This window comes from Dama dama, chromosome 23, assembly GCF_033118175.1.
Source record: "Dama dama isolate Ldn47 chromosome 23, ASM3311817v1, whole genome shotgun sequence".
Classification (NCBI taxonomy): domain Eukaryota; kingdom Metazoa; phylum Chordata; class Mammalia; order Artiodactyla; family Cervidae; genus Dama; species Dama dama.
Genome location: NC_083703.1, coordinates 33,270,349 through 33,296,897, shown reverse-complemented (window position 1 = coordinate 33,296,897; position 26,549 = coordinate 33,270,349). Strand labels below are relative to the sequence as shown.

At 41.1% G+C, this 26,549-nt stretch overlaps 1 protein-coding gene and 1 non-coding gene across 3 annotated transcripts in view; both read right to left on the bottom strand.

Annotated features, from left to right (window-relative positions):
• CACNB2 (calcium voltage-gated channel auxiliary subunit beta 2) overlaps window positions 1–16,434 on the bottom strand; it is a 420,013-nt gene extending 403,579 nt beyond the window's left edge. For both annotated transcript variants that reach the window (XM_061126317.1, XM_061126318.1), the window contains exons 1-2: window positions 16,293–16,434; window positions 3,365–3,457 (exon numbers count right to left, since the gene is read on the bottom strand). In XM_061126317.1, the coding sequence (XP_060982300.1) occupies window positions 3,365–3,457; window positions 16,293–16,412 (213 nt within the window). In that variant the 5' untranslated portion in view covers window positions 16,413–16,434. The remainder of the gene's footprint in view (window positions 1–3,364; window positions 3,458–16,292) is intronic.
• TRNAR-UCU (transfer RNA arginine (anticodon UCU)) lies at window positions 7,275–7,347 on the bottom strand. Its single transcript has one exon. It is a non-coding gene; the product is annotated as a tRNA-Arg (tRNA).
• Window positions 16,435–26,549: the final 10,115 nt, after the last annotated feature.

The following is a 26,549-nucleotide window of genomic DNA, read 5'->3' as shown; positions in this document are numbered from 1 at the left end:
GCTGCCATGACAGAACAACAGAAATGTATTTTCTTACGGTCTGGAGGCTGGAAGTTCAAGGCCATGGTGCTGGCAGGGTTGTTTCCTGCTGAGATCTCTCTCCTTGGCTCAGGGACACCTACCTTCTCCCCACTGTCCTCTCAATGGCTTATTTCTTGTGCATGCACATTCTTGGGGCGTCTTCTTTATGGGGCATCAGATTAGGTCCCCACTCTTATGACCTCATTTAACGTTAATTACATTACTGCCAAGTACAGTCACATCGGCAATTAGGGCTTCAACCTATGAACTCTGGGAGAGTTCCCAATTCAATCTATAATAAACTCATTGACACTCTCTTAATTAAAAAAAAAAATCCTCTTTATGTAAAATGTTCACATTTTCAACCTCTAAAATATTTAAATCTCATTACCTTAAATACCACCTCAAAGTACCAGGTGTTTCCCAAGTACTTTAAAGTCTTCACCATATACAGTTTGTGAAAATGTTTAAATCTAAGGTTTTCAAAATTTCATGGAAATTATTTTTAATTCAAGGACAGGGAAAAAAACCTAATTATATTTTTAAATAGAACCCAGTTTTATTGACAAAACACCATTTCAATACTGATTATATACGAACTCTCACCACAGACAAGTAATGAATACACATGTGGGTCACCTGTTTTGTTAAACAACTACACATGTTAAGAAGGGAACATTGAAAAGGAGTACTTTCAAATGATTTAATGTAACACATACTTATTGTTACCACCTACCCTGCATTTCTGCAAATCCTCCAGTGAAACTTTAATCTATTAAATATTTAGTAATGCCAGGGTGGCTTAAGCTTATTTTCAAATGGTCGCAAAATATGAACGTGGTTGTTAACAGAATAGAGAATAAATTATCCAAGGAAAAATATAGTGTCTGACTCAGCGTTCTTGCCAAAGATCCTGGTTATCCTTCTGTGACAGGATCAACGGGGCACCTTGGGGTTCATGATGCCTATATAATTATACCCCAAATCTAGGTCACAGCAAGCACCTCATTACACTGAGATTCAAAGAGCTAAACCTTTATTTCAAGGAGACAAACTTTTAGGATAGTCTTTTTTCTAATCTGCTTACATGCTCACACATGTTTTGGCAATATATATTTAAATTAATACTAAGTCACTTGGTAGCTCTCTTTGTCATTTATAACTGTTTCATGCACATAATGTCATATATCACCAAGAACACAATGTCAAAAGGAAGTTATCAGAAGGAAAAACAAAGTCCAGTTACTATATGCAGTGTAGCAATCCCTGTGGATTAAGTTACCAAAACTTCATGAAAGGAGAATTCAAAGGGACAAATGAAAAATGGTGCCCAACAACTGTCTTAAAAAGATATTTTTAGAGTTCAGTGAGTCCCAACTTATTTCTATCACAATATCTTTGCTCACTAGAAACACTGCAGTTTTTCTTTCCATGCAATTTTGACCAGCTACCTGTCATTCTGCAGGACTTTGCTGCAGCCTCTGTGTTTCCTAAGAAGCTTATTTCTTTCTGCTTCAGATCCTTCAGCCCTGAGATGATTACTCAGAGTGTGGATTCTAGCCCTCCAGGGTCAATCTCCCAGTCCCAAAGGCAGAATAAATATGGAGGCTTGAAATGGGAAAAGCCTTGGGTGATTTTCCTTTAAGGGGCTCACCTAAGCCAAGTGTGAGGCTCTCCACTCAGACCCAGGATGCCTGAATTCTGCTCATGACAACCTCAGGCCAACACACACACCCTTAGTGCCCATCACACCCTGCTCAGCAACTCTGCCCCCACCAGAACGCGGGCCCTCATGTAGCGTCATCTTCCTTTATCTTTCTAAATGTCTCGGAGCCACAAAAGTTCCGCTCCTTCTTAAACAGCTCTTTTTCTAACTTCCTACAACCGAAACATATCCCAGGTTGCAGAGACCAGAACCAATGTTTTTCCAGTTGCCTGGAAAGTTACTGAGGTTACTCAGACTTACCGTTGGTGCCTTTGATGCAGGGAGCAGATGGCTGAACTCAGGTCATCCTTTGTCTGTGTCGGAAAAGTGGAAGGAGGCAGCCACCGGCCAAAAACAAAGTCCCCGTGAATGTAACAGGTCAACACGTTTGGGCTGAACAGCTGCTAACTAACTTGGGGGAAAGACAAGGGGAAAGGACCCCAAAAATGGTGAGGAAATGGTTCCCTTCCCAACAGAGATGGAGCAGCTCTCATGGCGGCCAATCATCATCTCCAGGAGTGAGATCTCACCGACAAGAGATTGATTTATGAGCCTGCTAACTAGAAAGGTGGTCCTTGGGCCAGGAAAGCAGAGTCACCCAGCAAGCTCCTCCCACATTTCCCCTGCCACTGACAAGCATCAGCTTAAGATGCTCGTGTACCTATACCTGATGAGACTTTAGCCTCATCTGTAACCTATTGTCCTCAGAGATCTGGTTGCCTCTGCTCTTTCTCTGGGAATGAAAGTTCTCTCTGTAACCAAGGAGGAGAGTGTTTTGATGTTAGGGATCCTGACACTGCTTAGGGGGCAGTCCAAAACTCCTGAGCAAGAATCCACGTGAACTGAGATAAAGGCTTTGCCTCTAAAGACAGTTTCAATTATGTCTCCAAGATACCCTGTCCTCTATTTGATCTCAGTACCCTCGGCCTTTTCAAGAGCAGGGCTAATCTCTTTTCCAAGCCAAGCCCCAGGTGGGAAGACGAGAACTCCAGCTGGAGGAACACCCGTATCTCAACTCATAGCAGGTGGTATGGATGCCTACCGCCCCGCCCCACTCCACCACTTTCACTTCCCCAATGAACCCCCCAAACCTGGAATCATTTCTATAGGAGTTCACTCTGTTATGAAGAAATCCTTTGTAATGAAGCTTGCATTTCTTTCCCCAACGCGCTGGGAAAGAATGTAATTACGACATACAGTCTCACTTAAAATTCAAATATATTAATTAAGAAGCTCCAATACTTTGGCCACCGGATGTGAAGCACTGACTCATTGGAAAAGACCCTGATGCTGGGAAAGACTGAAGGCAATAGGAGATGGGTGCGACAGAGGATGAGATGGTTAGATAGCATCACAGACTCAATGGATATGAGTTTGAGCCAACTCTGAGAGATAATGAAGGACAAGGGAGCTTGGTGTGGTGCAGTTCATGGGGTCACAAAGAGTCAGACATGACTTAGTGACTGAACAACGAATGACTGTGACATTCAATGGAACAATTTTCACTTCAATTAAAAGTAAGTACAATAAGACTATATAAATCATAGGGACGACATTGTTAAAACCACCTCTTAAAAAACCAAAACTGAATTCATTTTCATAGACTTCTTCAAACTGTGAATTAAAAAGCTCCTTTACCTGACGAACGAAGCTATTTGAGGTAGTGTCAGAAGAAGTGCTCCCATCGGATCCTTTAAATCTGTTTTTCCTTCTGGCTCCTTTTCCATATGACTACAAAAAAGAAAACCAAAAGACAAATGAGATTATGATTAGACTCTTACACAGGAATCTAGACCTAGTTCCAAAAAATGTTCTAGATCAAGACAAAGAATAAATTACCATCACATGAGCATGATTAAAAAGTTACTGGAGACCAAATATATTCCACTTATATGTGGAATCTAAAATATGACACAAGTGAACATGTCTATGAAACAGACTCACAGACCTAGAGAACAGATTTGTGTTTGCCAAGGGAGGCAGGTTGGGGAGAGAATGGAGTGAGAGTTTGGGGTTAGCAGGTGCAAACTCATATATAGGATGGATAAACAACAAGGTCCTACTGCCCAGCACCAGGAACTATATTCAACATCCTCTATTCAACATAATAGAAAAGATTAGAAAGAATGTATATATGTATATAACTAAATCACCTTGCTGTATAGCAGAAATTAACACAACACTGTAAGTCAACTATACATCAATAAAATAACATTTTTTAAAAAGTGTTTGGTGGAATCACAAATATTTATTTCAAATCAGTGACTTTATAGGGAGGAGAGGGTTCTGGAAAAAGCATTTCACAGTTGGTAAATTGGGCTTTCCTGATGGCTCAGGGGTAAAGAATCTGCCTGCCAATGCAGGAGATGCAAGTTCAGTCCCTGGGTTGGCAAGATACTCTAGAGAAAGAAATGGCAACCCACTCCAGTATTCTTCCCTGAGAAAGCCCATGGACAGAGGAGCCTGGCCGGCTACAAGTCAATGGGGTCACAAAACAGTTGGTCATGACTTGGTGACTAAACAACTACAACAACTCTTGAATTAAAATAATTTAAGCTCTGTTAGCATATCTCTAGTCAAGACGCAAAGGCCACTAAAGATAAGGCATTAAAAAAAATAAACATTTACATGTAGGAGGGACTGGGGCAAAATTACTGTGAGAGGAAAGCAACTTGTCAAAACCCTTCGGAGAGATGAATGCAGTTGTTGCTGGTCAGTCACTCAGTTATGTCTGACTGTTTGTGACCCCATGGACTGCAGCATGCCAGGCTCCTCTGTCCTCCACTATCTCCCGGAGTTTGCTCAAACTCATGTCCATAGAGTCGATGATGCCATCCAACCAACTCGTCCTTTGTTGCCCCCTTCTCCTATCCTCAATCTTTCCCAGCATCGGGGTCTTTTCCAGTGAGTCAACTCTTCGCATCAGGTGGCCAAAGTATTGGAGCTTCAGCTTCGGGATCAGTCCCTCCAATGAATGTTCAGGGCTGATTTCCACTAGGATTGACTGGTTTGATCTCCTTGCAGTCCAAGGGACTCTCAAGAGTCTTCTCCAGCACCATGGTTTGAAAGCATAATGAAATACTGTTTCCCAGCGGTGCTGAACAGCCACTCTTTGGTTCATGTTTTAATTTGTAATTCCATAGGTATTCCTTGCACATGGTGGCTCAGGAACCATTACAATATAAATTCTGACTACCTTTACATATAGATAGATTAGTATAGGTTGATCAATCTGGATGAAATATGAATGAAGCACAGTGTCAATTCTTCACATTCTATAGATTTAGAGATTGGTTTTGGGAGATGTCAAAAGAACTATGGAAGTGGTAGTGAATTACATGAAATTAAAACATTTTGTACAATTTTTCTGGCCCATTGTTGTAATGTTTGAATATGATGTGACAAGCTTGTTCTTTTGTTAATAGATATAGAAAAGAGTTTTATTTGAGCCACCGAGAACTGCAGCCTGAAAGAAGATAGCTCAGATAGCTCTGAGGAACTGTTCTGGAAAAGCATGGTTTTCATCAGTTTTTTTTTTTTTTTTTAATTTTATTGAAATATAGTTGATTTACAATGCTGTGTTAGTTTCTGCTGTACACAAAGTGACTCAGTTATATATATATATATTGTTTATATTTATATATACACACATATATATTATTTTTCATATTCTTTTCTATGACAGTTTATCACAGTATATTGAAGATAGTTCCCTGTGCTATATAGTAGGACCTTGTTGTTCATCTCAAAAGCATGCTTTTTAATCACTCAATTATTCTGCTGAGAAGGCAAGAAAAATAAATTTTATGGAATTGTAATACTAAGTAGTAGTAGTCAGCATTTAAGAACAGGATGTTAAAGGTAAGACAGTTTGTCTCAGTAGTAGGATAAGGCCAAGCACAAACACCTACAAATGAACTTACTTCTTTTTTAAACTATACCTACAGCTTACTTTCAGAGCACTAAAAATAAACTATACATTCATCTATGGCTAATTCTAGACAGGAATAAAGTGACTGAGAAAATCACACGTTAAAATATAAGTAAAAAATAGCTCAACACTGAGCTTTACGGGTACATACACACAGGCAGGGATCCTGGTATAGCAGACCTTAAGCAAGTTTCTTAACCTCTCTAAACCTCAGTCTTCTCATTCTTAAAATAGTAAGACTTACCTCCTAGGTGGTTTTAGGTACTAAATGAAGGAATGTATTTATCATTTACTGTACGACCTAGCACATGATAAGGGCTCAAAATAATATTATAAAATGTGATACCCACATTAGGGTGTCAAGGGTAGAGAAAAATTGGGCTAAAATGTATTAAGTGTTTAGAAGGCCCACAGAGACTTCATTGGATGATCAGAATTAACAAAATTTGCTTTTTTGAAAATCACCATGTTCGGGTTTTGAAAATGCTACTTTTGTTATATTTTACACATTCATATGGTTTTCATTAAAATGGAAATATAAACCATAATATACATAGCACTTAGGCAAGCTGAAATCTCTTACAAACATTTGTGTTATGAGTAATTTAGATGAATTTGCAATCAGTGAGAGGGGTGGTATAATTTTAAAGCAAAAATTTGCCTTAAATATGTTTGTTCTCTTCCAAGTACTGAAGGGATTTATATAATACAAATGTGTTTCCATGGCATTTAATTAACTCTCGACTTCATAAAAGGAAAGACAATCTAGGCCGGGCTTTCATAATACAAGGTTCTCTTCACGTAACAGCATATTCTTCTTACTTTTGTAAACATTATGCCGTAAACTGTTGAAAAATAACATTCTTTCAACAATGTTCTTCCTTTTCCAACTATTATGGAAAGGTTCGCACAGAAGTGTCTTCCAAGGCCTAGAAACGTTAAAGTTTGAAAGTCTCCTTAAAATTAAAAAAATAAATTTTTTATATTATTCCATGTGGAAAAATACTTATTACCTTGAAAGCAGTTTTAAAGCCTAACATATTTCCTTGAGGGAAGGTGAGGGCAAGTCTATGTTCAATTTACTATGTACCTTCATTTGGAGTATAAATTATCTTTGAGAATAAAAACAAAATATTCTATCATCCCGCAATCCTGTGTCCAAACAGCATTGTTTGGACATGGGTGGAAAAAGCTTCTTTGAAGTCACACCATTATCATTTATTTTGGATTTTTAATGATAAATATGTTTTTACTATTCAGCTGCTTTGGAGTATGAGCTTTTTCATGGCTGCTGACACTGGCCAGCAGACACTGTGAGAACCACACAAAAATTATTTAAGACAGCCAGTCCCAGGGGAGGCTGCTGTTCTCTGCAAAAAAATGAAACACATTTAAAAAGCCATTTTAAATTTTCCTGGCCCCTGGGGACACTATTCATAAACATTATTTCAGGTGTACTTAGCTACAAATGCCATGTCTCTAAATTGGATTATTACAGGTTTCAACTGTACTAAGACACAGCTGATACACTTAAAGATGGCATACTGAATTGCACACGAACTGGTGATAATTTATTTTTATTTTTTTGGCCACACCACACGACATGTGAGACCTTAGTTCCCTGGCTAGGGATCGAACCTATGTCCTCTGCATTAGAAGTGTGGAGTCTTAACCACTGGACCACCAGGGAAGTCCCCTGGTGATAGTATTGAGAAAAAATATCTTTTCCTTCAATCACTTAAATGTATGAGGGATGATTTATTCAAAGTGTTTCTGCTTAACAGTGTTAAAGCAGTTCTTATTCATTATATGTGTTTACTAAAAGTCAAAATAGATATGATTAATTACACTTCTGTTTACTAATTTCAGCAGTACTTTCTCTCTTATAATCTCCTTTTTTTTAAAAAAAAAAAAATAACTATTGAGTGATGCTTCAATAACAAGTTATTTCTTACAACAATATCCAGGATCAAAAAGAAAATAATTAAAGCAACTTTTGCAAAGCTAATAGTCCATCTTTACATACTTTAAAACAGGTTAGTGAAAATTTATACTACCATTCCCAAATGAAGCTACATTAAGTTCCATGCATATTTAAAATTGGGTCTAACTTACTAAAATGGCATCTGTGTAAGTTATTCAAAATTCTAAAAAATGAGGACCAGAGTGTTTCAGATGAAGGAATTAAAAAAAAAAAAAAAAAAAAAAAGTGAAGACCAACCCTTAGCCAAATGGTAAAAGACAGGAAAGAATAAGTATTCAAATATGTAGCTGCCTAAACTTGGAAAAGGAGTATAGGTTTCTTAACTGGCTACTTCAAATGCAGCTACTTTTATGAGCAATGGAGTTTCTACATTTTTTTTAGCAACACTAAGTATCTAAACATCTGCTATTAAATCTATGAGATGATTAATAGAGTTTCAGGATGTAAAGGAAGAGAACATGGCCAGGCTGTCAAGAGTGCCAAGTGTAACCCATAACACTCTCTAGGATACACACAGACCCCTATGTCCCTGCAGTCTAGAAGTCACTAATGCCCACTCATTGCCTCTTATTAATAGTTATATTAGCTTAATAAGAAGAAGGAAATGGCAACCCACTTCACTATTCTTGCCTGGGAAATCCCAGAGACAGAGGAGCCTGGCAGGTTATTGTCCATGGGGTCACAAAGAGTCGGACACCACTGAGCACACACATAGCTTAATAAAACCAGTGTAGTCAATCACAGTAAATAGGAAAAAAGAAAACTGTGTATAACATTACTCATTATTACAGAAATGCAAATCAAAACTACAACAAGGTATCACCTCACACTGGTCAGAATGGCCACCAACAAAAAGTCTACAAACAATAAACGGAGAGGGTGTGGAGAAAAGGGGACCTTCCGACACTGTTGGGGGCAATGTATATTGATGCAGCCACTATGGAGAACAGTATGAAGGTTCCTTAAAAAATTAAAAATAGAACTACCATACGACCCAGGAGTCCCATTACTAGGAACATACCCTGAAAAAGACCCATTATTTAAAAAAGACACATGCACCTCAATGTTCATTGCAGCACTATTTACAACAGCCAGAACATGGATGCAACCTAAATGTCCATGGGCAGATCAATGGATAAAGAAGATGTGGCACATATATACAATGGACATAAACTGAACATTCAGACATAAAAAGGAATGAAATCGGGTCATTTGTAAGAATGTGGATGGATCGAGAGTCTGTCATACAGAGTGATGTGAGAAAGAGAAAAACAAATACCATATATTAAACATATATAGAGAATCTAGAAAATGGTACACATGAATCTATTTGCAGGCAGGAACAGAGATATGGCGGTAGGGGACAAAGGAGGGATGAATTGGGAGATTGGGATTGCTATATGTACACGGTTGTTGTTGCTTTAGTCACTAAATTGTGTCTGACTCTTTTGCAAGTCTCGACTGTAGCCTGCCAGGCTCATCTGTCCATGGGATTTCCCACGCAAAAACACTGGAGTGGGTTGCCATTTCCTTCTCCAAGGAATCTTCCCAACCCAGGGATGGAAACCACATCTCCTGCTTGGCAGGTGATTCTTTACCACTGAGCCACCTGGGAAACCCCCATAAATACCCTGTGTAAAATAGATAGCTAGTGGGAAGTTGCTGTGTAACATAAGAAACTCAGCTCAGTGCTCTGTGATGACCTAGAGGGGTGGGATAGGGGGAGGTGGGAAGTGATCTATGTATATGTATAGTTGATTCACTTTGCTATTCAGTAGAAACTAACACAAAACTGTAAAGCAACGATACCCCCAATACAAAAATAAAAAAATAAATTACCTCTCCTGAAACAGTAGACAAGTAACATTTCAGAAACCAGAAAAAAAAATTAAGAAATTACCACAAATATATGAATGACATTAAAAAGATATCCACCATTCACCAAGATTATGTTAATATCATCTTCATGTGAAAGACTGTTTTCTTTGATACTAAATAATTTTAAAAATTGGATTGCAATCTTAAACTCAGCAAATGGTCACATGTCCACAGGTCATTGAAACCTAATCTCCGTATGATTGGAAGTAGACAGTAGTTAATTACAGAAGTCACCAGTTAACTAGACTTCAGCCCAGTTTTGCACACAAAGTTGGCTTGATGGCCCCTGGGAACAGTTTTGAAGATGTCAGCTTCTCTGGTTGATGAATAAGGTAACAGTTCTCCTCCCTATGAACTGCTCCCTGTGAGTATAATACTGATGCCTGAAATTAGTTTCCAGCCCTCTTGATCAGCATTCATTGATATTTATCCCTTCCAAATGCAGACTTTCTTCATCTTAGGGTCTGAAGCAAAAGCAACCAAAACTCAACAGAGAGGACTCAGACAGTTAATATCCTCATTTACCATCAGTTTTGGGTGAATGAGGCTATCAGATCCTTTACTAGGAGAAACAGCAGTGAGATATCTCCTCCCTAGAAAAGGGAAGAGAGCAAGTTCTCCATATGGATTGGTTTACACAAAAGCAGAAAGGAATCAAGAAACAGAATAAATAGAGCTCTTCAGGTAGAGAAGGGAGAGGAGACAAGGCCAGGGTGGAAGATGGTCAAGGGCCAAGCTTGTCTTCCTCACGGTTTACCTCCAGCCGTGTTTGGAAAGAACTCTTAAGACAGCCCCAGTCACTTAAGTGGTGTCATAATTAATCTGAACTCCCTGTCATTGTGAAAGTCCATGTTGTGCCATAAACTCTTGGCAGGACCGAGACAAGTCCCCACAGTCACAAAATCTGGGAGGGCTAATTCTCTACACACACAGCTTTTTGCTCAGCTTCTCTCTCTTTTTATTTGAGTATAATTGCCTTACAGTGTTGTGTTCGTTTCTACTGTACAGCAAAGTAAATCAGCTATATGTATACTTACGTCCACGCATTTTTGGATTTCCTTCCCATTTAGGTCACGGCAGAGCACTGACGTAGAGTTCCCTGTGCTATACAGTAGGTTCTCATTAATGATCTATTTTATGCATAGTATCAGTAGTGTGTAGATGTCAATTCCAATTTCCCAATCCATCCTACACTCAGCTTTTCTTAAAAGAAGCAAGGCAACAGACTGTATAATTCAATGCAACTACACAGAGCAACAGGTAAACTAATTCTTTACATAAAAGGAAAATAAAAAAGAACAGGAACATAAAACCACAAAACCAACTAAACTTCCAGTCACTCAGACAGTCAGATGTGATGTTTTGAGGTTTAAAATGCACTCAGAAATCCTGATGAGCAGGTTTGTAAATTTCACCCAGGCAATGCCAGAACAAAATCCCATCAGAGAGGCAAGTGATGGAGGCTGGGGGCAAATGTTAGACAAGCAAGGTTAGAGGGGCAAGACACGGAAGCCCAGGACCCAAGTGCATTATGCGAAGACGCTGCAAAGGCTGAACTGAACCTCGGACCCCAGAAAGTCTCTGGAAAGTGGTACTGACCTGGGGGAAGAGCTGCTGCTCTTTTTAGATAAAGCACCTTGCTGCAGGATTCAGGATGTTGCCTTGACCAGGCTGTATTAGACAATGTGCTGGAGAAGCATCTGGCAAACTCTGATGGGGTGGAGCCAGCCGGCTTTCGTTGCCAGGAGCAAAACAAACAGGCCCTCTGCTTACTGTTGGTGCATCTCCAGGTGCAATTGGAGGTGCTGGTTACCAGCTCTTTGAGGCCTAAAGAGCTGAAATCTGCTCTTGCTTCACCCATTTCCTCCTCTGCTGCACCCTAGTCTCCGTTCCTTTCACCCTGAGTTTGCATCCAGCCGGCCTCCATCCAGATCTGTTCAACTCCCTGGGGAATTCCCAGTGCTGTGCTTTTAGACTAATGCTGTCCAATAGAAATAAAAGTCACCTACGTAATAGGAATCTTCTAGTAGCTCTATTAAAATGGTAAAAGGCAGCAGACCAAGTGCATTGTAATAATGTATCTGGCTAAATGTATCAAAGGGCATCCATGGTGGCCCAGATGGTAAAGAATTCACCCACAATGTGGGAGACCTGGGTTCAAGATCCCCTGGAAGAGGAAATGCAACCCACTCGAGTATTTTTGCCTGGAGAATCCCCATGAACAGAGGAGCCTGGTGGGCTGCAGTCCATTGGGTCGCAAAGAGTAGGACACGACTGAGCAACTGTCACTTTCACATTCCTGTGATCGTATTTTTTTTTTTTTTTTTTCGTATTTTTGATACATTGTGCTGTGCTGTGCTTGGTCGCTCAATTGTGTCCAACTCTTTGTGACCCCATGGACTGTAAAGTCCATGGAATTCTCCAGGCCAGAATACTGGACTGGGTAGCTGTTCCCTTCTCCAGGGGATCTTCCCAATCCAGGTATCAAACCCAGGTCTCCTGCATCACAGGTGGATTCTTTACCAGCTGACTCACCAGGGAAGCCCAAAAACACTGGAATTGGTAGCCTATCCCTTCTCCAGAGGATCTTCCCGACCCAGGAATCAAACAGGGGTCTCTGCAAAATACAGGTCTCCTCTGTATTTTAGGTATTTTTCACTTATTAAATGTTTATTGAATTGAATGAAATTGACTTTCATTGAGATAATATCCTTGAGATTTCTTCATCTGTATATATTTGTTTATTTTTTAATTCATTTTTAATTGGAGGATGGCTTCCCCAATGGCTCAGAGGTAAAGAATCCACCTGCAATACAGAAGACATGGGTTCCATCCCTGGGTCTGGAAGATCCCCTGGAGAAGGAAATGGCAACTTGCTCCAGTGTTCCCACCTGGGAATTCCACAGACAGAGGAGCTTGGCAGGCTACAGTCCATGGAGTCACAAAAGAGTCTGACATAACTGAGTGACTGAGTACACACACAATTGGAGGATAATTGCTTTACAACGTTGTGCTGGTTTCTGCCATACGTGAATCAGCCATAAGTATACATGTGTGTGCATGCTAAGTCGCTTCAGTTGTGTCTTATTCTTTGTGACACTATGCAGTGTAGAAGACCAGGCTCCTCTGTCCATGGGATTTCCCAGGCAAGAATACTGGAGTGGGTTGCCATGCCCTCCTCCTCTAAGTATACCTAAATATACATATATATCACGTGTATTTTGTATTTTTAAGTTATCTGCATTTTCAGTCGATTTGTACCTGACTATTTATTTGATCTATATTTTGATGTATTTTTAAATATGTATTTTACATGTACAGCACATCTCAGTTCAAACCAGTCACATTTCAAGTGCTCAGAAGTCACATGTGACTAGTGGCTACCGTGGTAGATGGCACAGATTTGGAGTTTTGGAGGGAGAGCATTTGGTCAGCAACTTGACTTTGGAGGCAGACTGTGTCCAAGTTTGCACTGAGATTGTTCAACAGGTTACCTTAATAGGGATGTGATGTGCTTAAATCTGAACTCTCAAGAATTTGCAGTTAGACTGTCACTTGCTTCTCATGTAAGAAATAGATCTATTTTGTTTATGACCATATCCTAGGGTTAGAGAGTAGGAGGGTGCCCCCTCCCTTGGCAGGATTTCTGACAGGAAAAAAGATCAATGGGCAGTCTGTGGAGTTCCATCTTTTGCTTTGTTCATATAGAACGTGCAGTATAACCCAGAGGTGAAAGAGAAAGGATCCTTCAGACCAATGACTGCTGAGAGATATGTCACAAATGAAAACTCCATTTCTCGGGGTAATTACGGTGACTCAGTGTCACAAAACAGAGGGATGCTCCAGAGACAGTCTTTTTCCCCCAGGTGGTTTACTGCTGGCCTAGCCTTCCTGGAGACATGGAAGAGATGCCTTGCCAAGTTTTCACAGCCCTGTGATGACATGATTTATTAGATATCAAATAAACAAGGCAATGTTTCCCTCAGATAATGGCTGTGATCTGAACACAATTCAGGGGAAAATGCTTTCATTTTTGGAAGGTGGAACAAGAAGAAGGTTGCTGATGCAGCTGAATGTTTATGCCTCTTACCTGCCTCTGTTATCCATTCCTCCCCGCCTCCCTCATTCAATCACTTGTAATGCCTATGGACTGGGTCTCTGGACTGTGTCCATCCGTAGTACTGTCCTATCTATTATCTCTTCTCTCTTTTCGGTTTAGACCTCATTACCTCTTGTCCAAACCGTTACATCAATGTCCCCTCCAGCAGCTCTACTTCTGGACTCCTGAGACTCCTGACTCCCTTCCAGCATGCTCCCAGGTAAATCTTCTCCATGAGCTGTTACACTGCTCCTTCCCTAACCCCTTCCAAGGTTTTTTGTTGTTCATTACATTTCAGGTTCCAAAGCCTTCAAGATGTGGCCTCAATTGCCTTGTCAGACTTCTGCTTGACTAAGCTCCAATCTGAACCTGTCCACGCTTTTCAAACTAGGGATTACAAATGTATAAGACTTGTAACTGCTGTTACTTGGCAGTCAGAATAGCTCCCTGAAGAGCTCTGCAGCGTCTCTCTGAAAATCTGCTGAAATCTGATCCAGACTTCAGATCCCTTCTCAAATGCTACCTCTTCCATGAAGTCCTTACAGATTACTCCAAATAGAGTATCTGTGATCTTTTCCTTAGCAACCATCTAAGATTCGGTATTTCTCTTAGAGCCCCATGCCACACAATAGTCATCCATTCATCACCCTTGCAGCTACTGGAATGTACATTCTATGAAAGTAGAAAGTGTGTCTTCTCCTTTCTGAATCATTTCTATGTTTGCAGCAACATCACAAATACTTGTTGCCTTACGTTTAACTACATAAATCACTGAGTAAATTAGTGTCTCTTATCTGAATGCAGTCATGCTTTCTATTTTGCCCTAACTTTGATCTCCAGGAATTCAGGAACTCTATTTTTATCATAAGAATAAAAACTGGAGGAAAAAAAAAAAAAAAAAAAACAACCCTGAAGGGAGATCAAAGAGAAAAGAGGGTCTAAAAGGCCTTTTCTCTATCAATATTTAAGACCTTCATCCTAAAAAAACAAAAAAAAAGGAAGTCCCTGAGTACATTTCTTGCTCTCATCTAACCTAGTGAGTATCTAGATAAAATCAGGAGTCTAGAACAAATGTGACAGGTGTTGGTAAGAATTCAGGCCCACTGGCAGAGGCCAGATGGAAATGTAGGTTGTTAGTTACATGTCCCGACTCAGTGCTGGCAGCCTAACAACCCAAGGCTGACTAAAATCTAGCTGTCTTACCTCTAAGAAAGAATGAATTCCTCTACAATCGACGTGGATTTTTGATTAAACAAATTTTGATTAAACAAATTTTTTTCCTGCATTTCAAATCAAAATGAATGGTGTGTTTTAATCTGCACTTTTAATTCCCAGTGATAAAAGAAAGTTCAACAAAGCTCCATGACCATGCCGCCGGAACCACCATTATTAACAGTATTAAATTAATAGCTAAAGCAGTCAATTTCTATCACCTATGAAAACAATTAAGCAGCCAAACATTTTATTACTGTGGCCCACTCCTGCCCCCCTTACTACAGTAAATAAGACTAACGCATTCTCTCCATTATACACAAATATAAAGTATACAAATTACGTACTTAGAAACTTGACATAAGTATAAAACTACAGAATCTTCCCACAATTTACAATCTAGCAAGTGGAGGTTTGAAATCAACAAGCCAGCATCACTAAGCAGAGATATTCTCCAAAGTGATGCTTGAAATGAAACCCTAACCTCTTTGCCAAGCAGCCCACAGTTAGGAGTCTTAAAATATTTCCCTGCTAGGAGAAAAGTTGAGAGACTCCTTACCGCTGAGAACTGGAGGTGTCTGTAATCCAAACTGTACCTGCCAAAGCCTTACGTAAAAGCCACCTTATCACTGCCCAGTGCCTACAACTGACATCTCCTATTTCACAACGAGCAGCAACCCGGAATTTCCCCAGAAACCGCTAATACTCATCAGAAGGTGGCCTCGGAGCTCTCTGAGATGGCTAACATTTCAAGACCAAGGGAAAAAGAAAAACTTTCACGTCCCCAACTCGCTCTCTTCTGCAGCGAGCGAGGGGTCCAGGCAAACCTGGCCAGTGCGAGGAGGGGAGCCGAGCTGTCCCAGAGGTGTAACGCCCGGGTGCCCAGGGGGGCCGCAGCTGCTTGTGGGGAGGCAGGCGCAGAGCGCCCCCTCCCACGCCCCCCTGCCCGCCCCCACCCCATCACACGCCCCCTACTCCCACCCCGGCTCGGAGCTGGTCTAAAAGGGTCGGCGTCGGAGCAGAGTTGTAGAACCCCCCCGCACCCCCCACCCCCGACTCACGATCTTGAGCAGGTCCAGTCCGCCCGCCTGATTCATGGCTGTCCATGCGCCTCTCCCGGGAAGGGGCGAGGAGGGCTGGCCTCGGGGGGCAGCCTCTGAGGACCTGGAGGTCTCCCCCGCCCCCTTCCCACTGGCTTTGGGGAAGCAGAGGAAAATGGAAGCCGGAGAAGAGCCGGGGTGGGGAGGGGGGCGGGAAGGCGGAGAGGAGCGGGGGGCGCCGGCGCCCGGAGAGGGAGAAGTGGGTGGCAAAGCGCGAGGGAAGGAGGCGGCGGCGGCGGGGAAGACCCAGGCCGGGGCGGACGGCCGGGCGAGGGATCCTAGCAGAGCAGGCGGCGGGCGGGATGGAGCCCGGGCGCCCGGGCGGCTCACAAAGGAAGGGGAGGGCGCGGCGCTCTCGCTACCTGTGCGGCCGCTCCGAGCGCCCCCGCGGGAGCCGCGTTCTCCAGCAGTTCCATCTGGATCTCCTGCGCCACCGCCGCCGCCGCTGTGGGAGGCGACTTGGACATGTCGCTCTGGACCATTGGCGAAAAGTCGGCCGGGAGCCAGCAGCCAGGCCCCCCCGCCCCACACCCCCCGGCGGCGGGTCCCCTCCCCCGTTCCCCGCCTCCCCGCTCCGGGGGCCGCCCGGGGGCTCGAGGCGCTCAGGGCGCGGGGCGCGGCCGGGCCAGGTTGAAACGCGAGGCTCGAGGAGCCGGGCGGCGGGGGCGCTGGCAGGGCGAGCGCCGAGCGGGCACGGGAGCCGCCGGCGCCTGGGCAGGTCCTCGCCGAGAGGGAGGGCGCTCCGGCCGCGCGAGCCCAGGGGGAGGCGCGTCGGCCGGCGAGAGTGACAGGCCACCGAAACACCCGAAAGTTCCCCGCGGGAGGCGCGGGCCGCCGGGGCCCCGGGCGCAGCCGCCGCGCGTCGCCGTGGCACGCGCGTTGGAAAGTTTTCAAAGCCGCGAAAGCGAGGCCTCGCGCCCGGGGGCTTCCTTCCCCCGGCTGCCCGGTTCTACTCCCTCCGCTCCCAGCGGGTGGGAACAGGTCGCTGCTGTGGGGAACCCGCGAGGCTCCGCGCCTACCCTGCGCTCCTGAAATCTCTCGAGGCCTCGAGCAGCCCCGCGGAGCAAGTGCCTCCCAAGGACCTCCCATCCCCACCGGCCGTGTAGAGCACTGGACGACGGCAGGAGTCAGGAGCCGGACCAGACGTGGGGCTGATGGGTGTGACCTGAGGATTGCGGTCCCCCACCCGAATCTGCCGCTGGCCTGAGCAGCCGGTCCAAATAGACCAATTCCACGTCCGAAGGTTTTTCCTTTACGACTCCGGTTTGTCTTCACCTTTGCAAACCCCTTCTTGACTTTTCGGTAGAGTTGAGAAGTCTTCCTGTCACATTTTGGGGAAACAAGCATTTCCTTAGGATTCTGAATCTTGATCAGAGAGTAGCAGCCATAGTAAGAATGTTTCCTTCACAACATAACTTTAAGCTCTTCCTAGTAAGAGTATATGTGTATATATACATATATACACACGCACACACACAAATAGGGTAGCTCTTATCTCAACAACTTTTACTACTGTGGAACTCTATAGAACACGTTTTTTCCAGCACCAGTGTTGTTTTGTAACAACAGAAAGTATACACTGGATACTGAAATATACATATGGAAATTTACTACAATAGGCTTCATTCAGCTGCCTTTTTTTGTATTTGTATTTGTCTTTTTTTTTTTTTTTTTTTACCGTGAGATAAAGGAATCCGCCTGCAATGCAGGAGGCACTAGTTGCTGCCCTGAGTTGGGAGGGTCCCCTGGAGGAGGAAATGGCAACCCATTGCAGTATTCTTGCCTGGGAAATCCCATGGACAGAGGAGCCTGGCGGGCTACAGCCCACAGGGTCGCAAAGAGTCCCCAAGACTGAGCCACTGAGCACACACTAAATTATTCTGGGATACAGTCCTTGTTCTCAAAGATAAACGTATCCATCTCCATCATACATTGTTTGAATCAGGCTTGAAGAACTAGTGTTGGTATGGTTAAAGATTTGGGCATATCCAAAATGTTATTACTGATTTTTCTAATCTTTGGTATTAATATTGTCACTGTAATTTAAATGCTACTGGGTGTTCAAAAACAAACTTGTAGAAGAGGTTAGATGTGTGGTTCCCAGAGGTGGGAGGACTATTAGCTAAAGGCAGTCAAAGGTGCAAACTCCCAGTTATAAGGTATGTAAGCACTAGGGATGTAATGTACAAGATGAGAAATAGAATGAGCACTGCTCTATTACATGTGAGAGCTGTTAACAGAGTAAATCCTAAGAGTTCTCATCACAAGGGAAATTTTTCTATTAAAAAAATTTTTGTATTTATATGATGATGGATTTTCACTAAACTTATTACGATAATCATTTCATAATGCATGTAAGTCACATCATTATGCTGTGCACCTTAAACTTACGCCGTGTTGTAATTCAATTAAATCTCTATAAAACTGGAAGAAAAATAAATATTTCCAAAATAAGGAAGAGACATGACAATGTTAAACAGAAGCAGTGAAAAACTGGTTAACAACATTTCTCAATAATAATAAAATCACATTTTGTAAAGCAACAGAGTGGGAGTTAGGAAGCTCTTGGTTAGGATATGGGTGGGTATCCAGCTAGTGAGGGATGTGGTACTCTCTGCTTTGCAGCCATGGCTAACAGCCTTCTGAAAACCTTGGCTAAGATTTTTTTTTTTAAGTTTCATTTATAACAATCGGCAGCAGTTTTGCATGTGTGCATGTGTATATGTATGCATGTATGTACATAAAAAAGTGAAAAGATGAGATATTTAAAGTTTTTGGAGTTACAGTCTCTTTGAGCTTCATGATCTGCTGCTATTTTCTTAATGGAGTGTTTAAATTCCTCTTAAGAACGTTAAAGAACAGATAACATTAAATCTGGTTTTAGATTAGAGTGTAAATTCTGTGTGGGTAGGAGCCATATTTATTCACTTGGGCACACTCAGAATCTTGGTTAGAAGCATGGACAATGAAGATCAGGAATTTTCTAGTTTACAATCTACTTAGTAAGCACTTAGAAACCAGTTAATGCATACTTGAAGGAATGAATGACAGATGCATTCTAATATTCTTTTAAGAATGTCAGGTTTGATGAAACTTGTTTCCCCGTGATATCTGTTGGATTTCTTATAGTATACTTAATTATCTGTGCATTTGCTTTTAATTATGAACATTTGGGAAGTAGAATTTTATCTTTCATCAGATTTTTAAAGAGACCACAAAATAGAAAAACAACCTTGCAAATCATTTAAAATAATGCTTACAGCCAAAGGGCAAGTCAAGTTTGAATTAAATGTTTAAATGATAGAGTGTATTTTATTCATTCCATTAATCTATGATACAGAACTGTGTTTTCTGTTTGTCTCTGCCACTAGTTAGAGTTCCTTGTGGGCGGCCAATTGGGTCTTACTCATTTTAGCGTCCCCTGCATCCAGCATGGTGTGTGGCACTTAGTTGGAACCTGAAAACTCCTGTTGCGTAAATGGATGAATGAATGATCTGTCTTCACATGTTTTAAAAGATAGCATATAACTTTGCAAATTTTAAGATATGAAGACATTTACCTAATCACAACTTTTATGAAAGGATTATATTAATTCTTTCCTTATAACCTGTGTAATTTAATTAGCTTATATTGAACAGTAACACTATAAATGTACCCATTCAGGCTGTAACCTGACTTGTCATAGTTTTCAAATAAAAAGTAACACCACATTGCACCTACCTAAAAAAGGGAATAATGTCAGAATAGATGGGGGTGGGGGGTAAATTCTTGGGAAATTTATCATGGATGTTTTCTATTATGGTCAGTTTTGTTTTTAACCTAACTTGACTTATGCAGTACTTAAAAGCCACAGATGAAACCTATAATTTGATATGGAAAGCCCAGTTCTTTTCAATGTTAAAAGGTATGCAGATGCACCCCAGTAATAATGGATGTACAATCATCAGCCGAGGCATTTAAATGCAGATGACTAATTTGTTCAAGCTGTATGTGAACTCCAGTGTGCTCATTAGTCGTTGTAATGGACAGGCATATTCTGGGCATTATTAATGCTCTGAGATGAGAACAGAAGCTAAAAAGAAACACTGGCCAAGGAAGCCAGAAGTTTTATAAGAGTTGGGTTTCCCCCCTTGTAAATAGAAGAACCGGTAATTATACTTACCTTACTTCTCTCTTGCCTGTAGAGTTGTGGTTGTATTTCAGACCTTGGAGTAAGAGTTCTTTAGGACAGATATGCACCAGAGTGATTTCTCATCTTACTTAGTAAATCATTTTCCATCTCATTTATGGTTCTAGATTTCAGACATTGTTAATGGTATTTTCATAAGGGTATACCTGTATCAGTCACTGGTATATGAATTGTTATGATACATTCCACTAAGTTACACACTTGCTTTTTGAAAAGTATAAAATGAATGTCCTGAATCATTAATTAGTATTTAAAAGCATATAAAGATGCAAGTACATGCCATATAAGAGGGTTGTACATGTGTGTGTGTCTGTGTGTGTGTGTGTTGTGTGTGCATATAGTGAAAGGTTACAACTGAGATGTGTAAGTGGTTGGGGAAAGCTTAATTTCACTTCCAAAGTAAAGGCTTCATTAGAAGTAATAAGATTTCATGAGTTCTTAAAACTACCCAAGAGACAGAGGTCTGGAATATCCAATATTGTATAACTTTCTAGTTTTTAGTTTCACATTGATTTATAATTTATGATTTGATTCTCATCCAAATTATAACTGTAACAACTGGTACTTTGGCTTACATACAAATTGCCAAGCCCTGTGCTAAGGATTTATATATGTCATCTCATCTGTGAAGCAGGTATTACTGTTCCCTAAGTTAGCATAGGTCAAATTTCTCTAACAAATAAGCTCTAAGTATTTAGTGGATTAGAGAACAAGAAATGCATTCCATTGATGCTGGGGTAAGTGGTTCACCATCAGAGGGGGCTCTGCTTCACACTCATATTTAGGACCAAATTTTTGAGCAACAATCTACCATTTTGAAAAATGTGACCATGGAACATACATGGTGGACAGGTGGAGCCTGCAAATTTTTATTGGCCAGCCTTGGAAGTGGTCTGGATCTCTCCTATTTATATTTTATTGGCTAAAACTCCATCCCATGAAAAACCTACAAGTCAAGCTGTGAACTGTAGTCCAGTTAGGAGAGTGGATTTTGATGAAGAACTAGCAAAGACTGACGTCACCAAGCCTGAGTAGCTGACAAGTGGCAGGAATTACACGTAAGTTTTTTAAACCCCAACTCTAAGACCTGTTTTCAGTTGCCTGGTGGACTTCAATTACTCTGCCACCCAGGTTAAGACTGCATTTCTAGTTGGAGAAACAGATTTTCATATTTCTATTGCTGCATGCTGTGATGACTACATTCATTTACTTGCTAGAGATAAGCCCGCTGTGAATAGCAGAAATGTTATTAATCCATGTCATTGTATATGTCTGTGTCTGCTATAATTCAGAGCAATAGCGATATTGGCATTGAATGAAGTATGAGTCCTATACTTTCTGAATACACAGTAGACTAGGCAACATAGGTTATAAGTGAGTAATGCTTTAAATGGACAAGATGGAACCTTTGAAGTTATTTCTCTTTGCTGGGCAGTTACCCACATCTCACTGTTTCACGCTTGATCATTCTGCCCTCTGCCTGGAAGGACATCCTATTTCACTTAGCTAACACCAGTTGCTTTTAAAAGTCGGTTCCAGGAAGCTTACCCTTATTACTCTGGTGTGGGATGAAATTCCTTTCCTTGCTTTAAAAAGAAAAAAGTGTTTTGTTTTGTTTTGTTTGCACTTACCAGCTTGAAAGAAAATGACCATGTCTCTCTTCTGCACAAAACTAGCTGCTTCTGCTCATCTTTATTTTTTTTAATTTTCATTTTATATTGGATTGATTAATTGATTAACAATAATTAACAATGTTGTGTTTCAGATGTGCAGCAAAGTGATTCAGTTTACATATACAAGTATCTGTTCTTTTTCAATTTCTTTTTTCCTATTTAGGTTATTACAGAATATCGAGCAGCGTTTCCTGTGCTCTAGAGTAGGTCCCTGTATGACGTGTTCATCTTTCCCTTGCTCCACACTCACTAAAGATTCATTAGCACAGATTTAGGGACTTCTTGGTAGTCCAGTGGTTAAGACTCTGTGCTTCCAGTGCAAGGGGTTGGGGGTGGGTTCAACCCCTGGTCGGGGAACTAAGATCCTACATGCTGCATGGTGTGGCCAAATAAATAAATATCAGAGCTTAATAAACCATTTTTAAGGCAAATTTATGTGCTCACAACTGTTCAGAAGCAGCTAAACACAGATCATTTCAGACTGCTCAACCCTCCTATTAACATGTCTGTAAATGAAGTCAGTATTTGATTCTGATTCCTTGCTTTCGGCATATAACCCATGATTCAATCTTTAGGGGTTTGCTCCATAAACCAGGGAACAGGAAGAAGGACTCTTTTGCACTTGGGGAACATAATCTTCAACCTCTAACATCTCTGCTGAGGAGAAAAAAAATTCCTTTGGCCTTAGGATAGAGTGATGTAAGGATAAAAAAAGAAAGTTCTGAGATAAAATCATATTTTTCTCCCCAACACAGATGCGTCTTTGTTCACCGCTCTTTCACACCCCACCCCCACCCACCATCACTGCTCCAGTATTTCTTTCCTCCTTTCACTCTTTACTGGCTCACTCTTGGCCTCCCCAGTCAGAAATAAACACATCTCAGAGAGCAAACCAAGCTTTCCTTCCTCTGGTTCTCTTTTAGGTCCAGAAACAGGTACTGTCCAGACTTCTGCATTTAAGTAGCTCATTTTAACACTCCTAGCTTGTCATGGTGTCAAACTGAGGCAGGTTTTTGAGTAGTTCCCTCCACAGTTGTTCATTAGCATCATTTAAGATGTGACTACCTGTGAGGTGTTTCACCTCAGCTTAAGAGACTAATTTCTCCAGGAGAAAAAATGCTTCCCTGGTGGCCCAGTGGTTAAGAATCTGCCTTCCAGTGCAGGGGATGTGGGTTCGATTCCTGGTCTTGGAACTAAGATCCTACATGTCTCGAGGCAACTATGCTCCTGTGAGCCACAGCTACTGGGGGTGTCACAGCCCCCCTCCCTCCACAACAACTAGAGAGAAGCTTGAGCAATGCAATGAAGAGCCCATAAGTACCAACCAAGATCCCACATGCTGCAACTAAGACCCAACACAACCGAAAATGAATAAATGTTAAACAAAGGAAAGAAAAATGCTGCCGAGTTGTCCTAGCCAATTTAGTAGCCCCTAGTCTAGGGAGTACTTGAAATGTAACTAGTGTCACCTTTAAACATTTTTTAAACCAAAGTGAAACTTTCACTTTCAAACCAAAGTAAGGTACCCCACATGTATCCCACCCAGAAGACTAAAATATCTCATAAACAGTTTTACACTGACTCTATGTTGAAATGATCTATTTTGAGTACATTATGTTAAATAAATAGATGTTATGGTATTAAAATACATCCATTAACTATTAAAATCAATTTCACCTATTTCTCTTTGAATAAAGTGAAAGTGAAAATTGCTCAGTCGTGTCCAACTCTTTGTGACCTCATGGACTATACAGTCAATGGAATTCTTCAGGCCAGAATACTGGAGCGGGTAGCCATTTCCTTCTCCAGGTGATCTTCCCAACCCAGGGATTGAGCCCACTTTTCCCACATTGCAGGCAGATTCTTCTGAGCCACTAGGGAAGCCTGATACAATTACTAGAAAATTTGAATTTCTTCTGTCATTTGACACATGGCTTGCACTGTATTTCTGTTGAACAGTGCTGTCTGAGAGAACTGAGGATTGCCTGCTTGAATTTCCGAAGAAAATCAAATATTCTTGAACTCTAAGTTATAGTCCAAGTAACTGTTGTTATTTTTTTTTTAATTGGGATGAACCTCTTCTCATACACATTCAGTATTTCTTTTTTTATTTTAGTCCAAGTTACTGCTGTTATTTTTTTTTAATTGGGATGAACCTCTTCTCATACACATTCAGTATTTCTTTATTTTTTACTGTGATAAAACATAGAGCAAATAATTTATCATTTTTAAGTGTACAATTCAGTGGCATTAAGTACATTCATATTGTTATGTAACCATCAACATTATCCATCTCCAGAGCATCTTTCATCTTCCTAGATGGCAACACCATACTCTTTAAACTCCCTGTCCTCCCCTCCCCCACTCCTTGGCAGCCACCATTCTACTTGCTGTCTCTATGAATTGACTCCTCTAGTGGAATATTATAGTATTTGTCCTTTGGAGACTGGCTTGTGTCACTTAGCATAATACTTTTAAAGCTTATCCAGGTCACTTATGTGTCAGAATTTCCTTCCTTTTTAAGGTTGAATAATATTCCATTATTCGTATCTACTATGTTTATCCATCTGTCCATCACTGGCCACTTCACTTGCTTTTACCTTGTACTATTATGCATAATGCTATGAACATCAATATATAGCTATCTCTTTGAGTCCTTGCTTTTAGTCCTTTTGTGTATGTACCTAGAAATGGAATTGCTGGATCAAACAGTAATTGCATTTTTAACTATTTGGGGAGCTTCCATACTGGTTTCCATAGTGGCTGCACCATTTTACATACTCACCAACAGTGCACAAGCTTCCGGCTTTTACACATGCTCACAAGCACTTGTTATTTTATTTGTCTTTCTTTTTTTAATACCATCCCAATGGGTATGAAGTGATATCTCATTGTGGTTTTCACTTGTATTTCCCTAATGATTAGTAATGCTGAGCATCTTTTCATGTGCTTGCTGGTCATTTGTCTCATCTTCTGGGGAGAAATGTTTATTCAAGTCCTTTCCCTATTTTTCAATGGGTTTTTGTTTCTTTCTTGTAAGCTATAGGAGTTCCTTATATATATGTATTCTAGATCTTAATCCCTTACCAGATGTATGATGTGCAGTTATTTCCTCCCATCCGGTGGGTTGCCTTTTCATTCTGTTGACAGTATCTGTTGATGCACAAAAGTTTGTAATTTTGAAGTCCAATTTATCTTTTTTTTATTGCCTATTGCCAAATCGAATGGCATAAAATGTTTCCCTTCTGTTTTCCTCAAAGAGTTTTACAGTTTTAGGCCATACCTTTAGGTCTTTGATTCATTCTGAGTTAATTTTGTATAGGACATGAGGTAAGAGTTCAGCTTTTGGATTCTCAATGTATATTTTCAGATGATTAAACATTTAGAAAATCGTGGGACTTCCCTGGTGGTCCAGTGGCTAAGACTCGCACCCGCCATGCGGGGGTTCTGGGTTTGATCCCTGGTCAGGGAACTAGATACCCCATACCACAACGAAAGATCCTGCATGCCACAGCAAAGATGGAAGGTCCCAGGTACTGCAGCTAAGGCCTGGTGCAGCCAAATAAATAAATATTTTTTTTAAATGAAAGTCATATTCATAGAAACAGCAATAGGGATGTGCTTATTCAGAGATGCCCCTTGATGAGAATCTCTAAGTGTATGAAGAACTTTATATGGAATAGCCCTTAAGCCATAGAAAAGGTTCATGTTTAGTTTCAAAGCTCCAAGGTACATGCATGTGTGCTAAGTTGTTAAGTCAGCATGTCCGACTCTTTTGTGACCCCATGGACTGTAGGGCTGCCAGGCTCCTCTGTCCATGGGATTCTCCAGACAAGAGTACTGGAGTGGGTTGCCCTGCCCTCTTCCAGGGGATCTTCCCAACCCAGGAATCTAACCCATTTCTCCTGCAGCTCCTGCACAGCCAGCTGATTCTTTCTTGCTGAGCCACCAGGGAAGCCCCAAACTCCATGGTACTTTTCCTTAAAAAACTCCCATTTTCAAAACTTAGGTAACTCCTCCTCCTACTGCTCCCTGGAAGAGACCTAAAATAGGAAGAAATATCAGGCAGAAATTTCAAGGAGATGGCTCTAGGATAGAGAGGGTCTTCTTTTCAATGTTTAATAGTTGTTGACTCTATGCCAGGCAGTCTGCCTTACATAAATGATATATTGTGATGCTTCTTACCGGCATGGAAGAGGATATTGTTATTTTCATCTTTTAATTTTTTTCTGTGGACCATTTTTAAGTCTTTAATTTGTTTCAATATTGTTAACGTTTCATGTTTTGGTTTTTTGGTCACGAGGCATGTGGAATCCTAGCTTCTCAACCAGGGATCAAACCTGCAACCCCAGGATTGGAAGGTGAAGTCAGTCACTGGACTCCCAGGGAAGTCTCTGTTATTTCCATCTCACAGTTAAGAAAACCAAGATTCAGAAAAGTTAAGTGATGCAGAATCTCAGCTCAATACACACTTCCAATTCTGGGCTCAGATATTTATTTCATAACCAGTAAAATGTAGCAAAATATGTATCTCTACTTCAATAGGACCGGAAGAAATACGAGTGAAAACAAAGAAGAATTCAACCTCAACCTTATTACAGATGAGTCCCTACCATTTGTTATGATTTGTTCATCCTGTCTATTTTTAACTGTTCCCACATTTCTATTGGCAAGTAGATCTGCAGTAAAATGCCACTCGAGCTGTCAGAGTCTTAATTTTTCTCTTATGTTTGTACTTTCAATTACAGCCATTCTA